General features: G+C 31.7%; 1 protein-coding gene across 18 annotated transcripts; it reads right to left on the bottom strand.

Moving 5' to 3' along the window:
- Positions 1 to 2,758: 2,758 nt before the first annotated feature.
- On the bottom strand, positions 2,759 to 13,158 carry LOC127721802 (LHFPL tetraspan subfamily member 2a protein-like). 18 transcript variants are annotated; one of them, XM_052228600.1, is made up of 5 exons: positions 11,890 to 13,158; positions 8,488 to 8,601; positions 4,356 to 6,090; positions 4,043 to 4,289; positions 2,759 to 3,997 (listed from the first exon to the last, which is right to left on the bottom strand). In XM_052228600.1, exons 1-3 carry the CDS (start codon positions 12,326 to 12,328, stop codon positions 5,948 to 5,950), a joined length of 696 nt encoding a protein of 231 aa, XP_052084560.1. In that variant the 5' UTR covers positions 12,329 to 13,158; the 3' UTR covers positions 2,759 to 3,997; positions 4,043 to 4,289; positions 4,356 to 5,947. The 18 variants fall into 18 exon arrangements, with proteins under 18 accessions (XP_052084560.1, XP_052084561.1, XP_052084562.1 ...); XM_052228601.1 differs by having other exon boundaries at positions 2,759 to 3,953; XM_052228602.1 differs by having other exon boundaries at positions 4,065 to 4,289.
- Positions 13,159 to 14,909: the final 1,751 nt, after the last annotated feature.

Below are 14,909 nucleotides of genomic sequence, written 5' to 3'. Positions count from 1 at the left end.
TGCCTCTTGACGTGGTTCGGTATATGTGCATTGAGGTTTCAGGTTTAAACTCGTTCACACGACTTTGAAACTGGTGCTCACGACTTTCAAACTGGTACGCACGAGTTTTAGTCATGTGCACCAGATCTTGAAAGTTATGCGCACCATTTTGAAAGTCATGCGCACAAGTTTGAAAGTCGTGCGCACGAGTTTCAAAGTCGTGTGAACGAGTTTAAAGTCGTGAGCACGCCATGATTTTTCAAACTGGTGCGCACCAGATGAAATCTCCGGCAATCGAAAATATTTATATTTACATGACACTTAAGGGGCTCTGTAATTATGCTTTACTATACTGACTGTATTATCAACTACAAAAACTTTTTTGTTGACTTCTTTGTTTGATTTAATTGTTAGTGTGTTTGACCGTTTATTCACTTGTGTTGTATGTCTGTGTTTACACAGTTTGGGCTGCTGGATCCCAGAAATGGCCACTTTAACCAATTATGTCTGTTTGGGTTGCTCACCCAATTTGATAATATTACGGAACATTAAATAGCTGTCATACCAGTGGGAAACCAGATTTAACCCACCATTGTCTTAGGAAAATGCCTGTGCCAAGTCGGGAAAAAGGATCTTCGTTTTATAGATACCGAGTATAACTGAGCATACAAATCAATGGAAAATAGTGCGAGACAAACTTAAGTTTTTAAACGACATAAACCTTATGCAGTACAGACAGACGGACAGACGGACTTATATTGTTATAAGAAAACTAGTCGGTGTGGAATAATCAAATAATCAGATCCAATGGCATTGAACCAGCATATCCCTTTTCACAACTAAAGTGAAGCAGAATAAGTCATGAAATCCAATCTTTTGTTTTACCAATTACAAATATAGATTATCATTTGTTTAAAGAAAGATTTGATCGTTTTTGTGGATTTTTTGACGTACGGTTGCCTATATTTGCTTCCACTCCATTTGAACTTTCGTGGATATTTGTCTCATTGGCCAGATCTCCTTACTCTTTATATTAAAAAAAAAATTTCTTGTAGTATTATAGAAGGATGTGGTAGGATTGCTCATGAGACAAGTTACCACCCGAGACCAAGAGACGTGGACCTAAGCAACTATAGCTCACTTACAGCCTTAAATTTCATATTTCTAATTTTACAATACAATTTGCAAAACACAAATATGACTTAAATGAACCAACAACAACCACTGAATTAAAGACTTTTTGTGAATATAGCAACATTTACATTATGACATCAATATATTTTTTGACGAAAAACGGCAGTAAAAGCGCTGTTCCTTTGTTTTTTGTGTTTTTTGTTGTGCATGTACTGATTTTGTGTCATGGATGGATAGCCCTTATCCTTTGCTTTTCTATTATGTGACTAGTTAACCTACTTTTATGTGTCAATAACAACAGGAGGCATTAGATATCAAACGATTTAAAACCCTAAGTAATTTTTTTCGGAGTTTTCGTTTCTTAGTTTTCTGTTTGGTGTACTGTATTGTGAACTGCTTTGTGGAGTGTTATGTGAACTGAATTGTGTACTGTTTTATAGACTGTTTTGTGAACTGCTTCGAGGACTGTTTTGTGTACTGCCTTTTGGACTGTTTCTCGAACTGCTTTGTGGACTGTTTTGTGGACTGTTTTTTGTACTGCTTTGTCTACTGTTTTATGGACTGTCTTGTGTACTGCTTTATTGACTGTTTTGTGAACTGCTTTATTGACTGTTTTGTTAACTGCTTTGTGGACTGTTTTGTGTACTATTCTGTGTACTGTTTTTTTGAACTGTTAGTTTTGTGTAATATTTTCTGGACTGTTAACTGAACTATTTTGTTTACTGTGTTATGGACTGTTGTGTGAACTGCTTTGTGGACTGTTTTGTGAACTTTATTATGGATTGTTTTGTGAACTGTTTTTGTACTGTTTTGAGTAGTTTTGTGTACTGCTTTGTTGACTGTTATGGGAAATACATTATGGGCTGTTTTATGAATTGTTATGTAAGACTGTTTTTGTCAACTGTTGTGAGGGGGTGGACAGCTTTTGAGGGAGGTGGGAGGTGGGAGAGAAAAAAAGATTCTAAAACTGGGAGGTGGGAGAAGGGTACCTCCCTGTCCACACCCTCTGTTGTGTGTACTGTTTTTTTTACCTATTTTATGAACTGTTATGCGAAATGCTTTATGTACTGTTTTGTGATCCGTTTTTTTACGTTTGCATATCCTTTCTCTATTTTGATTTGTTTTTACTTTTTAAATGTAAGATTGATTGATTGTTGGTCTTTTAATATTTTTTAGCTCACTTGGCTATATCAGTTTTTATTGATGAAAGAAGCCAGAGTGACCAGTGAGAACAACTGACCTTTGGCAGGAAAACTGGAAATCTTAGTCAATTAACATCAGTGTCAAACATAATTGCCATGAGCTGGGTTTGATTGATTGATTGATTTGTGTTTAACACCACTTTCAGCACTATTGTGCTATTTCGTGGTGGTCAGTTTTTTTTGTGGAGGAAGCCGGATTGCCCAGAGAGAACCGCCAACCTTTTGTAGGAAAACTGACAATCCTAGTCAATTGAGATTGGAGTCGAGTGCACCTGCCATGTGCGGGATTCGAATTCACAACCTCAGTGTTGACAGGCTAGTGATACAGCTAGTTCCACTCAGCCAGTAGGCCCCTAGTGATCACTGTAGATGAACTACTTGGACCATCGAGGCTCCTTCTAAATAAAAGAATCTCAGAAAATCATAAATGGCAGAAAACAGAGGAATCTGTATAATTTTATTACGTAAAATAGCTACTTAAAGCCATTGTAGATTACATATAAATATGGAGTATTCTTAATAAAAATAAACAATAACAAAACATTTACAACGTTATAACAAATACTAAATATAATTCCATGTATAATAAAGGAGTATATAAATATTTGTAGTTTTATGATGTGGACAAAAAATGTAAGCTTTGATGGATGAACAAGCATTGTGACAAAATATGAGGAAAAAATTACAATAAAAAAAGTGGTTGAGTTGCAATACTTATTGTTTGTTATTTGAACGGCAACAATGAAATGCATGGTAATGATACTAGTCCTGATATGAAAAATATTATTAAATGGTAGCTAGGAAAGATTTCTACACATAGCAAAATGAAAACTACATTCAATCAAGAAATATTGGCTAAAACAGACAAAATATGTCCAATTGTGTACACAAAAGGTGAGATCTCACATCTTCAATGTATATACAAACATTCTAAAAGTTTGGACCCTCTAGGTAAACAGTAATTTGTAGGGGGAGTTGATTATAAAAAGCAGGGCTTTACTCACCTACTGTTTTGATTTTCACAGATCAAACCAGGGCTTCCAAAATTTTTTTGAGCCAGCCGGACATCAAACATTCATTTTACTTTTATTCCCTTAAAAAAAATGAATGGCATCTGTTATGGAAGAAAAAAAGACAAAATGAAGGAGTCAGATTTAGATTATCTTATAAATATTCAGTTTAATCTTTATATCCTTTAAAGGTAACCAGTTATAATGTACAATCAACAACTTCTTTTAAAATACGTATATTTCTGGGGAATAAAATATTTTCAAATTATTTTTTATTGTCAAAATAGAAATCAGGTGAAAACTGCTAAAAATGTAAAGTTACTCATAGCAAAATCTTGGACAGTGAGAGTAATGTATTAAAAATGTGAAAAGGTATTTCTGAATGTAATTGTCAATTCAAATTTGTCTAAGAATGTTAGATCTTAGAATACTTCAACTCAACTTTGTGATTACTTCAACTTGATCTTGTGACTACTTCAACTTGATCTTGTGATTACGTCAACTTGATCTTGTGATTACATCAACTTGATCTTTGACTACTTCAACTTAAAATTGTGATTACGTCAAATTGATCTTGTGATCACGTCAACTTGATCTTGTGACTACTTCCAACTTGATCTTATGGTATCTCAACTTGATCTTGTGACTACTTCCAACTTGATCTTATGGTATCTCAACTTGATCTTGTGACTACTTCCAACTTGATCTTATGATTACGTCAACTTGATCTTGTGATTACGTCAACTTGATCTTGTTATTATGTCACCTTAATCTTGTGATAACGTCAACTTGATCTTGTGACTACTTCAACTTGATCTTGTGATTACGTCAACTTCATCTTGTGATTACGTCAACTTGATCTTGTTATTATGTCACCTTAATCTTGTGATTACTTCAACTTGATCTTGAGATAACGGCAACTTGATCTTTTGACTACTTCAACTTGATCTTGTGACTACGTCAACTTGATCTTGTGATTACTTCAACTTTATCTTGTGATTACATCAACTTGATCTTGTTATCATGTCACCTTAATCTTGTGATTACTTCAACTTGATCTTGTGATAAAGTCAACTTGATCTTTTGACTACTTCAACTTGATCTTGTGATTACGTCATCTTGATCTTGTAATTACTTCAACTTGATCTTGTGATTACTTCAACTTGATCTTGTTATTGCATCACCTTGACTTTGTATAAGAGTCAGTTTAAGTACTCCAACATGAGCTTGTATTGACATAATCACTGTTTCATTACTTCAATTTGACCTCATATGGAAAAATGACACTTTGATTTTAAACTTGACCTTTAAGAAGTCAAAATATGAACAGGTATGGAAAATAAAATGAAAGCTACATCATAAAAATATCTTATTAATAAAACAAACTTCTTTAACTACTGGACATTCTCTAAATGGTCAAGATCACTTCCATATTTATATTCAGGGTTCAAACTTACAGAATTACTAATCAATGAATTCATATATAGAAAAATATTCAACAAGTGTCAGAACACATCAATTCAAAAGTACTTTATCTTATTGGGAAATCACAGTATTTCATTGCAACCAATGCAATAATTATAGCGAAGAACAGAAAAAAGGACACTGCCATTTTTTAAGTATGAAATAAAAGAGATTTGTTTAAAAAAATTATTTAAAAAAATGTCAATTTTATTGTGCTGTTAATATTGCAAATGCTATATTTATGTTCAGAAAGTAGATCATTTTTAGACAACATCATTGATGAAGAAATAATATTTTAATAAACAAAAGTTTTTTTTAAATTCAAAAATTTTGCCAAATCTCTTGTATGAAAACAGCTTTTGTCCTAGGGTTATTTCAAAGTTAAATGTTTTGTGGTATTTTAACCTCAGACCCTCATTCAAATTTAAATTAAAAATTAAGTGCATAATTGTGTGAAAGTTGTTTCAATTCGAACCTGTTACTATAACCAAGATTACATGATAAAATATTAAGATTTAACATTTAATTATTTGTTTATCTACAGTTATCTCCCTTGCTACACTGATTGTGAAAAAATCAACTGAACATTAAACTGCTCCTTCAGTAATTGAAACATTTTCCTTGTAATTCTATTGTATATTTCAGCTTCAATATAAAAGTTACATCTGCAGGACGAAGAGAATCATTTGTAAGAATGTGGAAAAAGTTTATTTTGTAAAATATGACTTGTACTTCATGTGCTTGGTATTAAATATTATTGTTATTATGATTATGATCCTCGACCGTGGGAGATCCTCACCCCCTCCCCTTGTAGTAGTATGATTATTGTTTGTTTAACGTTCAGTGGCAATTGACGGGAAAGAAGATGAACCCCACCAAAAACTGATGGTTGATCTTTGATGCCCAGGAAAAGTAATTATAAATTGAACATCACCAAAAACTGGGTGTTGATCACAGGTGCTCAAGAAGGGTTACTAGCATTAAACAAAAATGGAAGCAATATGTATAACTTTCTGGAAGTGATCTCAACCAAACTAATAAAACTAAATTGGACTACATAACCTGGTCAATACAAAACATTTGGAATAGAGTATAACACTATTTACAACATCTGTTCTGGATCAAACTATGCCCTTGTTGTATTGTTCATTAAAACATTCATAAGACGCAGATGAGATTTTTTCCTTCCATGACCTCTTCCTCGACCTTTCTGCTTGATGTGGAATGTTCTGCTTGAATAGATAACACTGAACACACAAATGTTAATACAGTGCCCACAATACACAGGTAAAATGACCAACCTGTAAACAGAAATCATGAATTTCCTTTAATCAGATAGTCATTTTTTGGCTAAAATATAATCAACAAAAAAAAGATGAAATACAGTTTTCACATAAGTTAATGAGATTTCAATCACTCAAATAATGACACCTTTTTCAGCAGTTTTTCTTTTTTTGCCATCTGTCTCTCAATGGATTAGAGTATTAAGATTATTAATTTAGAAATCTGTTTTCATCAATACAATAACTATGAGAAGTTCATTGCAATAATTCTAAATCTGGGTTTTAATTTTGACCAATAAATCTTTTAAATGTGAACAGAATTAACTTTACTTAAACACACATCATTGTCAACTATCACATTATTCATTTTTAGAAGATAATGATGGGAGATATTACACACCTGGTATCCGGATCAGAAACCCGCAGAGGGATCCGAATCCTGAGGAGCAATTAATGGCATATGATACAGTTACAGGGGAGGTAATGACGTTGATAACAAAAAATGTTATTTTTTGCGACGTCAAACTGTGAAATATCGGGAAAAGATGCCTTTCTTTTAAGTGATTTAATCATTAGCTTGAAAACAAGTACATGGACCACTGTTTTTTTCAATGTTTGGCTTGATTATGTATGAAGATCATTTGTTCCAATTTTTAGGAAGAAATAACCAATGATTATACCGCAAAAAAAATGCCAGTTTGTTCTTTAATCATGAAAATTTAATAAAAAAGAATAATTTCCAAAGAATTTTACCACAAATTTTGAGCATACTTTAGGAAAGAGGATATTCCAAATCTGTTTACAAAAATCTGCACATCTTTTGAAACGATAAAGTTAAGTGTGTCTGTCCAAAGGATAGAAATGTCCAAGATTAGAAACAGAAATTTTTAGCTAATGTGTAAAATTTCGACCCCATTTATCTTGAAAAATAGCACATGAATGTATATTTTTTATAACATATTTGAAATGACTAGGTGAAAAACAGCTTGTATGCAACTTTTCAGTAAAAAATCACTGTGGGATCAAAACTGAATCGTATGCCCTTAAGTGAAATTCGTAAGCACAATCTGGATTCGATTTCCATGGTGGATTATGCTCCATGCAAATCAGATCCACATTTTACTTACCCACCATGTTGTGGTCTTGTGTACTTGCTCCTCCAGATTCTGATTGGGATAGTGACAATACCCAGTGTGCATTACAAAGGGCCAAGTGTTAATTAGTAAATTGTAATGCAATTTTAGAAGTAATCAGGATCAAGGATTTGTATAGTCTCACTATACAAATCCTTGTCAGGATTAATGAAATTTTCATGTATTTTTAGCAGCAGTTAGCTTTTCAAAGATAAATATCAATTGATGATCTGAGATAATTGTTTATGTTACAGCTCTGTAAGTGTGACCAGTTGCAACTCTCATCCATAGTCAGGTTCATTAAAAACCCTGTACCGGTAGTACAAATGTAGTAATATTAAATAGTGTTTGTATAACTTAATTAATGTTTGTATTTCTGTTAATGTCAACAATAGTTCATCATTGGAACTAAATTCAATAATTTAATTTGTACTGAATATGCTTTAGCAAATTTCTCTCTATAGTGTACATGTGCATCAATATTAGACATTTGATGCAACGATTTTATCCCTCAACCTTTCAAAATATTTATTAACAATCAAGTATGAATTGATTTCTGCAAACAAAGGACTGTCGATCAGCATAAATCAAGAAATTAAAGGAGTGAATCTATTTATACTGGATGTTAGGCAGACAACAATCAATGATTATTATTAGCAATCCCTTTGCTTGAAAACAATAATGTTAGAATGATTATATACTGACTGGTCCAGTGGCAAATATTGCAAATCTTCGCACTTAGAAATACTCTTTTGTGTTAATTGAAAAGTCACAAGGAAAATAAAGCAAAGAAAATGTAACAGTAGCACAATATCAATTACAGTAAAACCTGTATATATAGGTCACCCTCTGGACCTGAGAAAACTGACCTTACAACACAGGTGACCTTTGAAATATTACAAATGTATAGGTATTACTACAGATGGACAAAAAGAGGGTGACTTGACGAGACATGTTTTCCCTTAAAAGAGGTGACTTTTATAGCAGGTTTGACTGTATTACGTTCTTAATTTGGTTGGATGTTACAGTCATTTGACAGTAGATAGATGAGGTGGAATGTAATGTTTTAATTCTTGATTTGACCTTTGCCAAAACTAGGAGCAGTAAGTCTTTATTGCTGTTCTTTTTTAGAAACTAAAATCAAAGTTGCTAACAACCAATTGGAGATAATCCAGAAATTATATTTTAAAACTAATGATATCAATCTGAGGTAATACTGTTTATCATCCCCTTCTGACCGTAGAGATACAATGAGATACTTGCACTTTATTGAAATTCTTACCAAGTGAACATCTATCAATGATATATGGATCTGCATATTCCCCACAGTTTCTTTTCACCCGTGCTGTACCCCAGCCAGCAGGATATATAACCAATCCAATCACACATAATAAACCTGAAAAAAGGACAAATTGTAAATGTTGGAAGTAATTCAATACGCAATAGCATGGAAAATAAAATGATGTAAAAGACTACTGTGGATTCATTATTATTTGTTGGATTCCAATTTTCATGGATTTCCTGGGTACAGGTGAATTACAAATTCAAATGTTCAATGAATTACAAGTTTTCTACAAGGTTGCATTAAGACTTTGGCAAACCCTGGACTTAATACTTTGCAGCATGGCTGTGTAATTTTCTTCTCAATATTTTAGGATTTAACCTTACCGAGAAATCTGTAGTTTTTAAGTTTTTCTTTTTCTTTTTTTTTTAATAATTTTTAAAGGATGTATTCTTCTGATGTTTCAGTCTAGTTTGGGTATTATTTCCAAAACTTGTGATACAAGTGGAAAATATTAATGAATTTAATACAAAAAAACCATAATTAAACTAAACTCTCTGAAAAATTTGTGTACTTACAATAAGAAGTTTTTGAGTAATAAAATTTTAAAATTTTATAACCAATCCGGTCAGTGTCATCAGCCAAAATATTGAGAAAATGGGTGAGGGGTACAAAGAAATGATTTTAGCAAAAATCATGTACATCCCATGTCAATTTTTTGTTTTCAAAATTCTTAGATATGTATTTTTCAATCATTTATAACAAAGAAGTTGAAATAACATGCTTTTTGTTCTAAAAAAAGAGAAAAATCCCAAATTTACAAAATTGACATGATTGACAGCACAATCAATTTGACACAAAAAAAGCAACAATTTTTTATAAAACTTCCTTATATCAACACCAAACTATAGTTTTTTTTTTAAGTCAAATAAATATATTCAGATTGGTCCAATTCATCTGTAGTGAAAGTATGAAAAAAGTTTAATTGTAAAACTGAGATTTTCTTCATGATAATAGCCCAAAAATGGCTAAAAATTGATGGACTAGATCCGTAAAAGTGATGCCACCAAAATTCAAATTTGATCTGTGTTTTGTGGTAATAAGCATTGCGCATAAGTTTCATAACATTTGGTTGAGGCAAACTAAAGTTAGAGAACGAAAACGAAAAATTCAGCAATTTTTGCATTTCTGAAGGGGCATAACTCTAGACCAGTAAAAGTGACGCCACCAAAATTCAAATTTTGATCTGTGTTTTGTAGTAATAAGCATTGTGTATAAGTTTCATATCATTTGGTTTAGGCGAACTACTGTAAAGTCAGAGAACTAAAACAAAAATTCAGCAATTTTTCCATTTGTAAAGGGCATAACTCTAGAAACGGTAAAAGTGACGTCAGCAAAATTCAAAAAAATTATGTGTTTCGTGGTAATAAGCATTGTGTATAAGTTTCATAACATTTGGTTGAGGCAAACTAAAGTTAGAGAACGGAAACCAATTTTGGGACATACGGACTGACGGACGGGCGGACTGACGGACGTACAGACGGACAAGGGTAAACTTAATGCCCCCTCCGCCACGGCGGGGGCATAAAAATAGGAAAATCAATAAAAATGGGTACTTTCAAATGACTGTAGCTAAAATGGCTGTAGCTAAAAAACAAGTGCACCACTACATGACTTTGTCTTCATCAATTACTTTCTTAGTCTTGTAAACCCAAAAATCAGGTTAAGAAAAAAAGTTTAATATTCTAGAAATTTTTGGCTCTTCAGAGATGTACATCCTTAAAAAGAACTTTGAACATAATGTCATGAATATTTACAGATTGCCAACCTGGTATTAAAGTGTTGCACAATTTGACCCATAAAATAGTTTTATGGTCTAAATAAACATGAATTTCATAGTTTAAACCAAATCTCAAACATGTCAAAATACAATCTTAAAAGAAACCAGAATTGCAACCATTTATTTCTGTTTTAAATAAATCCATAGCTCATGTGGAGTGATGGGTTTATATTTTTAAAAATGGGAGATAACTCTAATCCACTTGCATCACTCTAAGCCTAAGATTTTTTTTTTGCGGACAATACAGAATTTTAACAATGAATACATCCATCATGTCCATGTCATTGCAATATTTTAACAAATATATGCTTAAAATTTTTGCAGAAATTTCACAGAAATTTTGTTAATGTGAGCTTATCCTCATTGTATTGGTACAAATTAGGTAAGTTTATTGTTTTGAAGCTGTCTTAAGTAGTTGTAAGATAACTTTTAATGCAAAAGTATTGTTAATTCATGGATTCAAATTCTCGTATTCAGTGGAAATTTCAGACGTCAATATGTGTCTTTGAAAGAATTTACCCAAGGTAATTAGTTAATTCCCAAGCCAAAAATTGTTTCAGCACAGAGTGAAAAAAATGAGCATGCTTTTAGCAGTTTACAAAACCTTTTTTTTTAATTTTCAATCTTGATCAGTTTTTTTAATCAACTGCTGTACTATATAGGTAAAATGTAAAACTCTTATTCTAGTTTGTTCTTATGTTGTGCTAGCTACTGTACTATATAGGTAAAATGTAAAACTTTTATTCTAGTTTGTTCTTATGCTGTGCTGTAAAATCATTATCTTCTTCATTTGAACTATTCGATAGTTAAGAAAAAGTGGCAGGGTCTCGATTATTCATATAATATTCTGGTTACAATTATCATAAATTTGATTTGTTTATCATGTGTTTATAATTTTTACAAAGTTTTTCACCGCTCTGAATTCCTCTGTTTCCTACTATTCTATATATCTTTTATATATACATGATATATAACACATTATACAATAATATTTTTAATTGAACTTATAGATAACATTAGTTTTGCTTGTGCATGTCGTAATGACGATCCCAGAGATGATTTGTTTAAACTAATTGTGCTTATTAAACCTCTTCAAATGAAGAATTTATCAAAATTGATATTCAATTCCAGATTCAGACATTAATTCTATCAAAACAATGGAAAACATGTGTTTAATTTTTATTTCTGAATAATCATCAAAATTAAGAGCCAAAAAATTTAAGCATGCATATACATAAAAACATAAAATTAAGTTATGAAAATTTAGATTGCTAAACCTAATACTATGCAATTTTTGCAATAATAAAAAGATCTCTACAAATTTGAATCAACAGTACTGTTAAACTTATTTTTGCCGAAACTTTATTTCATGCAGGATTTTCTAATTTTCACAGAAGATCTAAGTTTTACATGTTTGTGACCATTTAACATGTTTAAATGTACTATTTTTGTCTACTTGCAAACGTTACAAATATAAATAACTCAGGGAAAATGAGTTAGTTCACAGTAACCTACAGAGGCATTTTTTTTTAAGGTCAAATATATACTTTCATTGTACTAACCTGCTATACTCTGTATTAGTCCAGCAAGAGTAAATATACTTTTTCCACAGACGGAACGAACAAATAAACTCATCGCCGACATAATCATAGAAGTAGTGAGTAAAAGAGCAGCTAAGGCAAAGCATATCACAGTGGCCTTCCAAGCATGTGGGAAATCGTCATTTTCCGCTATAAAATCAGTCACAAAATTTGCACACGTTACTCTGCCCAGAGTGTAATCAAATCGTGTTAGTCTCTGGCAACGGTTAAATATTCCAAGTGTTGGTCGAAATTTTTCGATGGTAAACTGTGTATTATTTGTATTTGCAGACTGAACTTGGTGGGTAGGAAGTCCAACTAACCAATATGGGGATACGACTGATGCTACTATCATCAGTGTAATTGCTATGGAGAGCAAGGTCCAGCCTAAAGATCGACAGGTTATGATAACGTAGCACATTTTATCCAATAGATTCGTTCAAATCTTTAGTTAAAGCTTTTCACTGTCCAAATTGTTTATTTTTCTCAAATTTCTGTTTGTTTGTAGTCAAAGTTTAAAAATCCATGTCAATCCCAGAAACCACAAAACAAATTATTTAGATTTTATGGTTCATTTGTTCCTTTCTATCCTTTTCTCAATAACAATTTTCTTTCTAAAAGAATTCCAATCAGAATTTTAAATGATTCATATCAACTTGTTAATTTGTTTACAATTAATAACTTCCTGTAATTTTGGTCGATTATGGTAATAATTATGTTTTTATTAACTTAGTCGCTATCACCGATCTTTAAAATCCTGTCTGGTGATTCTTTTGTATAATCATTAATCAATATCCTTGTTCTGGTTTCTAGTACATGTACCACGAAAAACAAAATCTTCTGAACTCAATATCATTCAAACATTTTACTATCTCCAAAAACTCCACAGTCGAAATTTTTATTATAGCAATTCAATTTCACATTGATTTTTCAGAATTCATTAAATATTCTACAGGCTTTTTGGCCAATAAATCATCAAATCAAATTGAGCCACAATGCCGTGGAGATATCTGAACAAATAAAGTGTAAAATTTTCATCAATTTCCAATCTAACAGATTCCGTCACTGTGCAGTTCTGTGCACTGCTGATGTATCTTTTCCGTAGCTCTTTTCCAATAGTTATGCCGATTTCTATTATTTCTGATGAATGATAGCCTGCTGTTGTCAATTTCACATGTAAATAATGGGTTTTCTGGTCGTCCTTTTATTTCTGTATTTTTTTATGATTAGATATTGACATTAGCCAGTGATTCATTCTGAAAAATAAATATAGAATCAATAATTTACTATATTTTTTACATCAACATATGACTAATTTTACATCTTTTCCAATGCAATTTGAAAGATTTATTAATCAGAGCTTGAAATGAAGTTAACCATACAGTTTTGTCGTTAACCCATTTCTTCTTTTCACCATAGTAAAATAGTATAAAATTAGAAGATGTGGTATGATTGCAACTGAGACGACTTTCCACTGGAGACCAAATGACAAAGAAGTCAGCTACTATAGGTCACTGTATCATCGTCTTCAACAATGAGCTCTACCTGTTAACCAATAGGCAGCTACAAAAGCCCCGACATGACAAGTGTAAAATAAAATGAGAAAACTACCAGAATGACCTGATTTAAATACAAATAATGCTACATGTTCATTCCTAATAATATTTTTTTTCAATTTTAACCCTTTCTACATCTACAGCTGCAGAGGAATTTCACCAAGAACAATCAGCAGTTGGACAGCAAAAGATTTAATGGCCTCTATCAAAATTATGACAGTTTTCAGTAAAGATATAATTTAGTAAGAAGGAAATCAACAAGAAAGGGACTTGTGTAGCAAATCTAACAGTCAAACTTCTACAGTCTTAGGTCAGAAGTGTTTCAAATATCCCAAATTCCCGTTTTATTTCCCCCATTTTAGGGCAGGGGTAGCGGGATAGGACTGATCAAAAGATGTCACAAAACTTTTTTTTCTTTCTTCAGATTTTTCCTTGAAAATGTCGTATGGTTCTAGTAAATTTAAAGGATTTTATAAACATTTGAATATTTCACTTAGTTTTTGTGATTCTTTTTGAAAATAATCAGTAAATACACTTTCTAAATTCATGTGAGTTATTTTTTTATAACTTGAAGTTCCTACCCGCATTAAGAACTGCAAAATAAAAAACAACACACAATAATTCAGATCTATGAATTTATCATAGAATCATTCTTATCTCAAATGAACTTCTCAAAGTCAACAATTTTGAATATTCTAAATGTTTTCTTGATAAAAGTTTTGATAAAAATCTGATTAATCTTGAAAACATCTGATCATATTTTGCTCAGCTTGAAGTCTTTATTTTGAAAATATCAATTTAAGTTTTTCTACGACCCCCATGTGAGTGCAACATCTGGGATAGATTTATAATATGATGTAATAATTAATATTGTTTATGTATAGCAACACTGCAGTGAGGAATTTGAGTATTTTTTTATTGATTTAGGATGAAGCCTTTGACCTTCTTTGAAATCATTGATTAGGCAGCTTAGCCCAGGAGACAACAATTAAAACAAGGAAGATAGTCCTAATCATGTAATTAAAGCAAGATGTCTCCTTCCATTACATCTATACTTTCAGTTGGTTGGAAGCAGATTAGGCCAAAAAAATATGTTTGTTTCCTGCCCTCCACCTAACCCTATACATTTTATTGTTTAGACAAAAAATTACAGAAATAGCCTTTTTTTTTAGAGTAGACTACTTATTCTATTTCTTGGACTATTTAAGTGAAATTTTGTGATAAAATTGACCAAAATTGAGTGCAAAAGTTGTTATAACATTTAAATGATATCTATGGTAATTACTAGATATGTAGTAACCCGAATAATTCAGTCCCTCCCCATGATCAACTCTCCCATTCACGAGGGCCTCAAACATTTTATACGATAAAAAGGTATCATAAATCAAGGATTTTTTTTTTTTTTTATTTTTATTATTTATAACTTCTAATTTTCAATATAATATA

Source organism: Mytilus californianus, unplaced genomic scaffold, assembly GCF_021869535.1.
Source record: "Mytilus californianus isolate M0D057914Y unplaced genomic scaffold, xbMytCali1.0.p SCAF_12, whole genome shotgun sequence".
Lineage (NCBI taxonomy): Eukaryota > Metazoa > Mollusca > Bivalvia > Mytilida > Mytilidae > Mytilus > Mytilus californianus.
The sequence above is the reverse complement of the archived record's forward strand: the minus strand, read 5'-3'. Positions and strand labels throughout refer to the sequence as shown.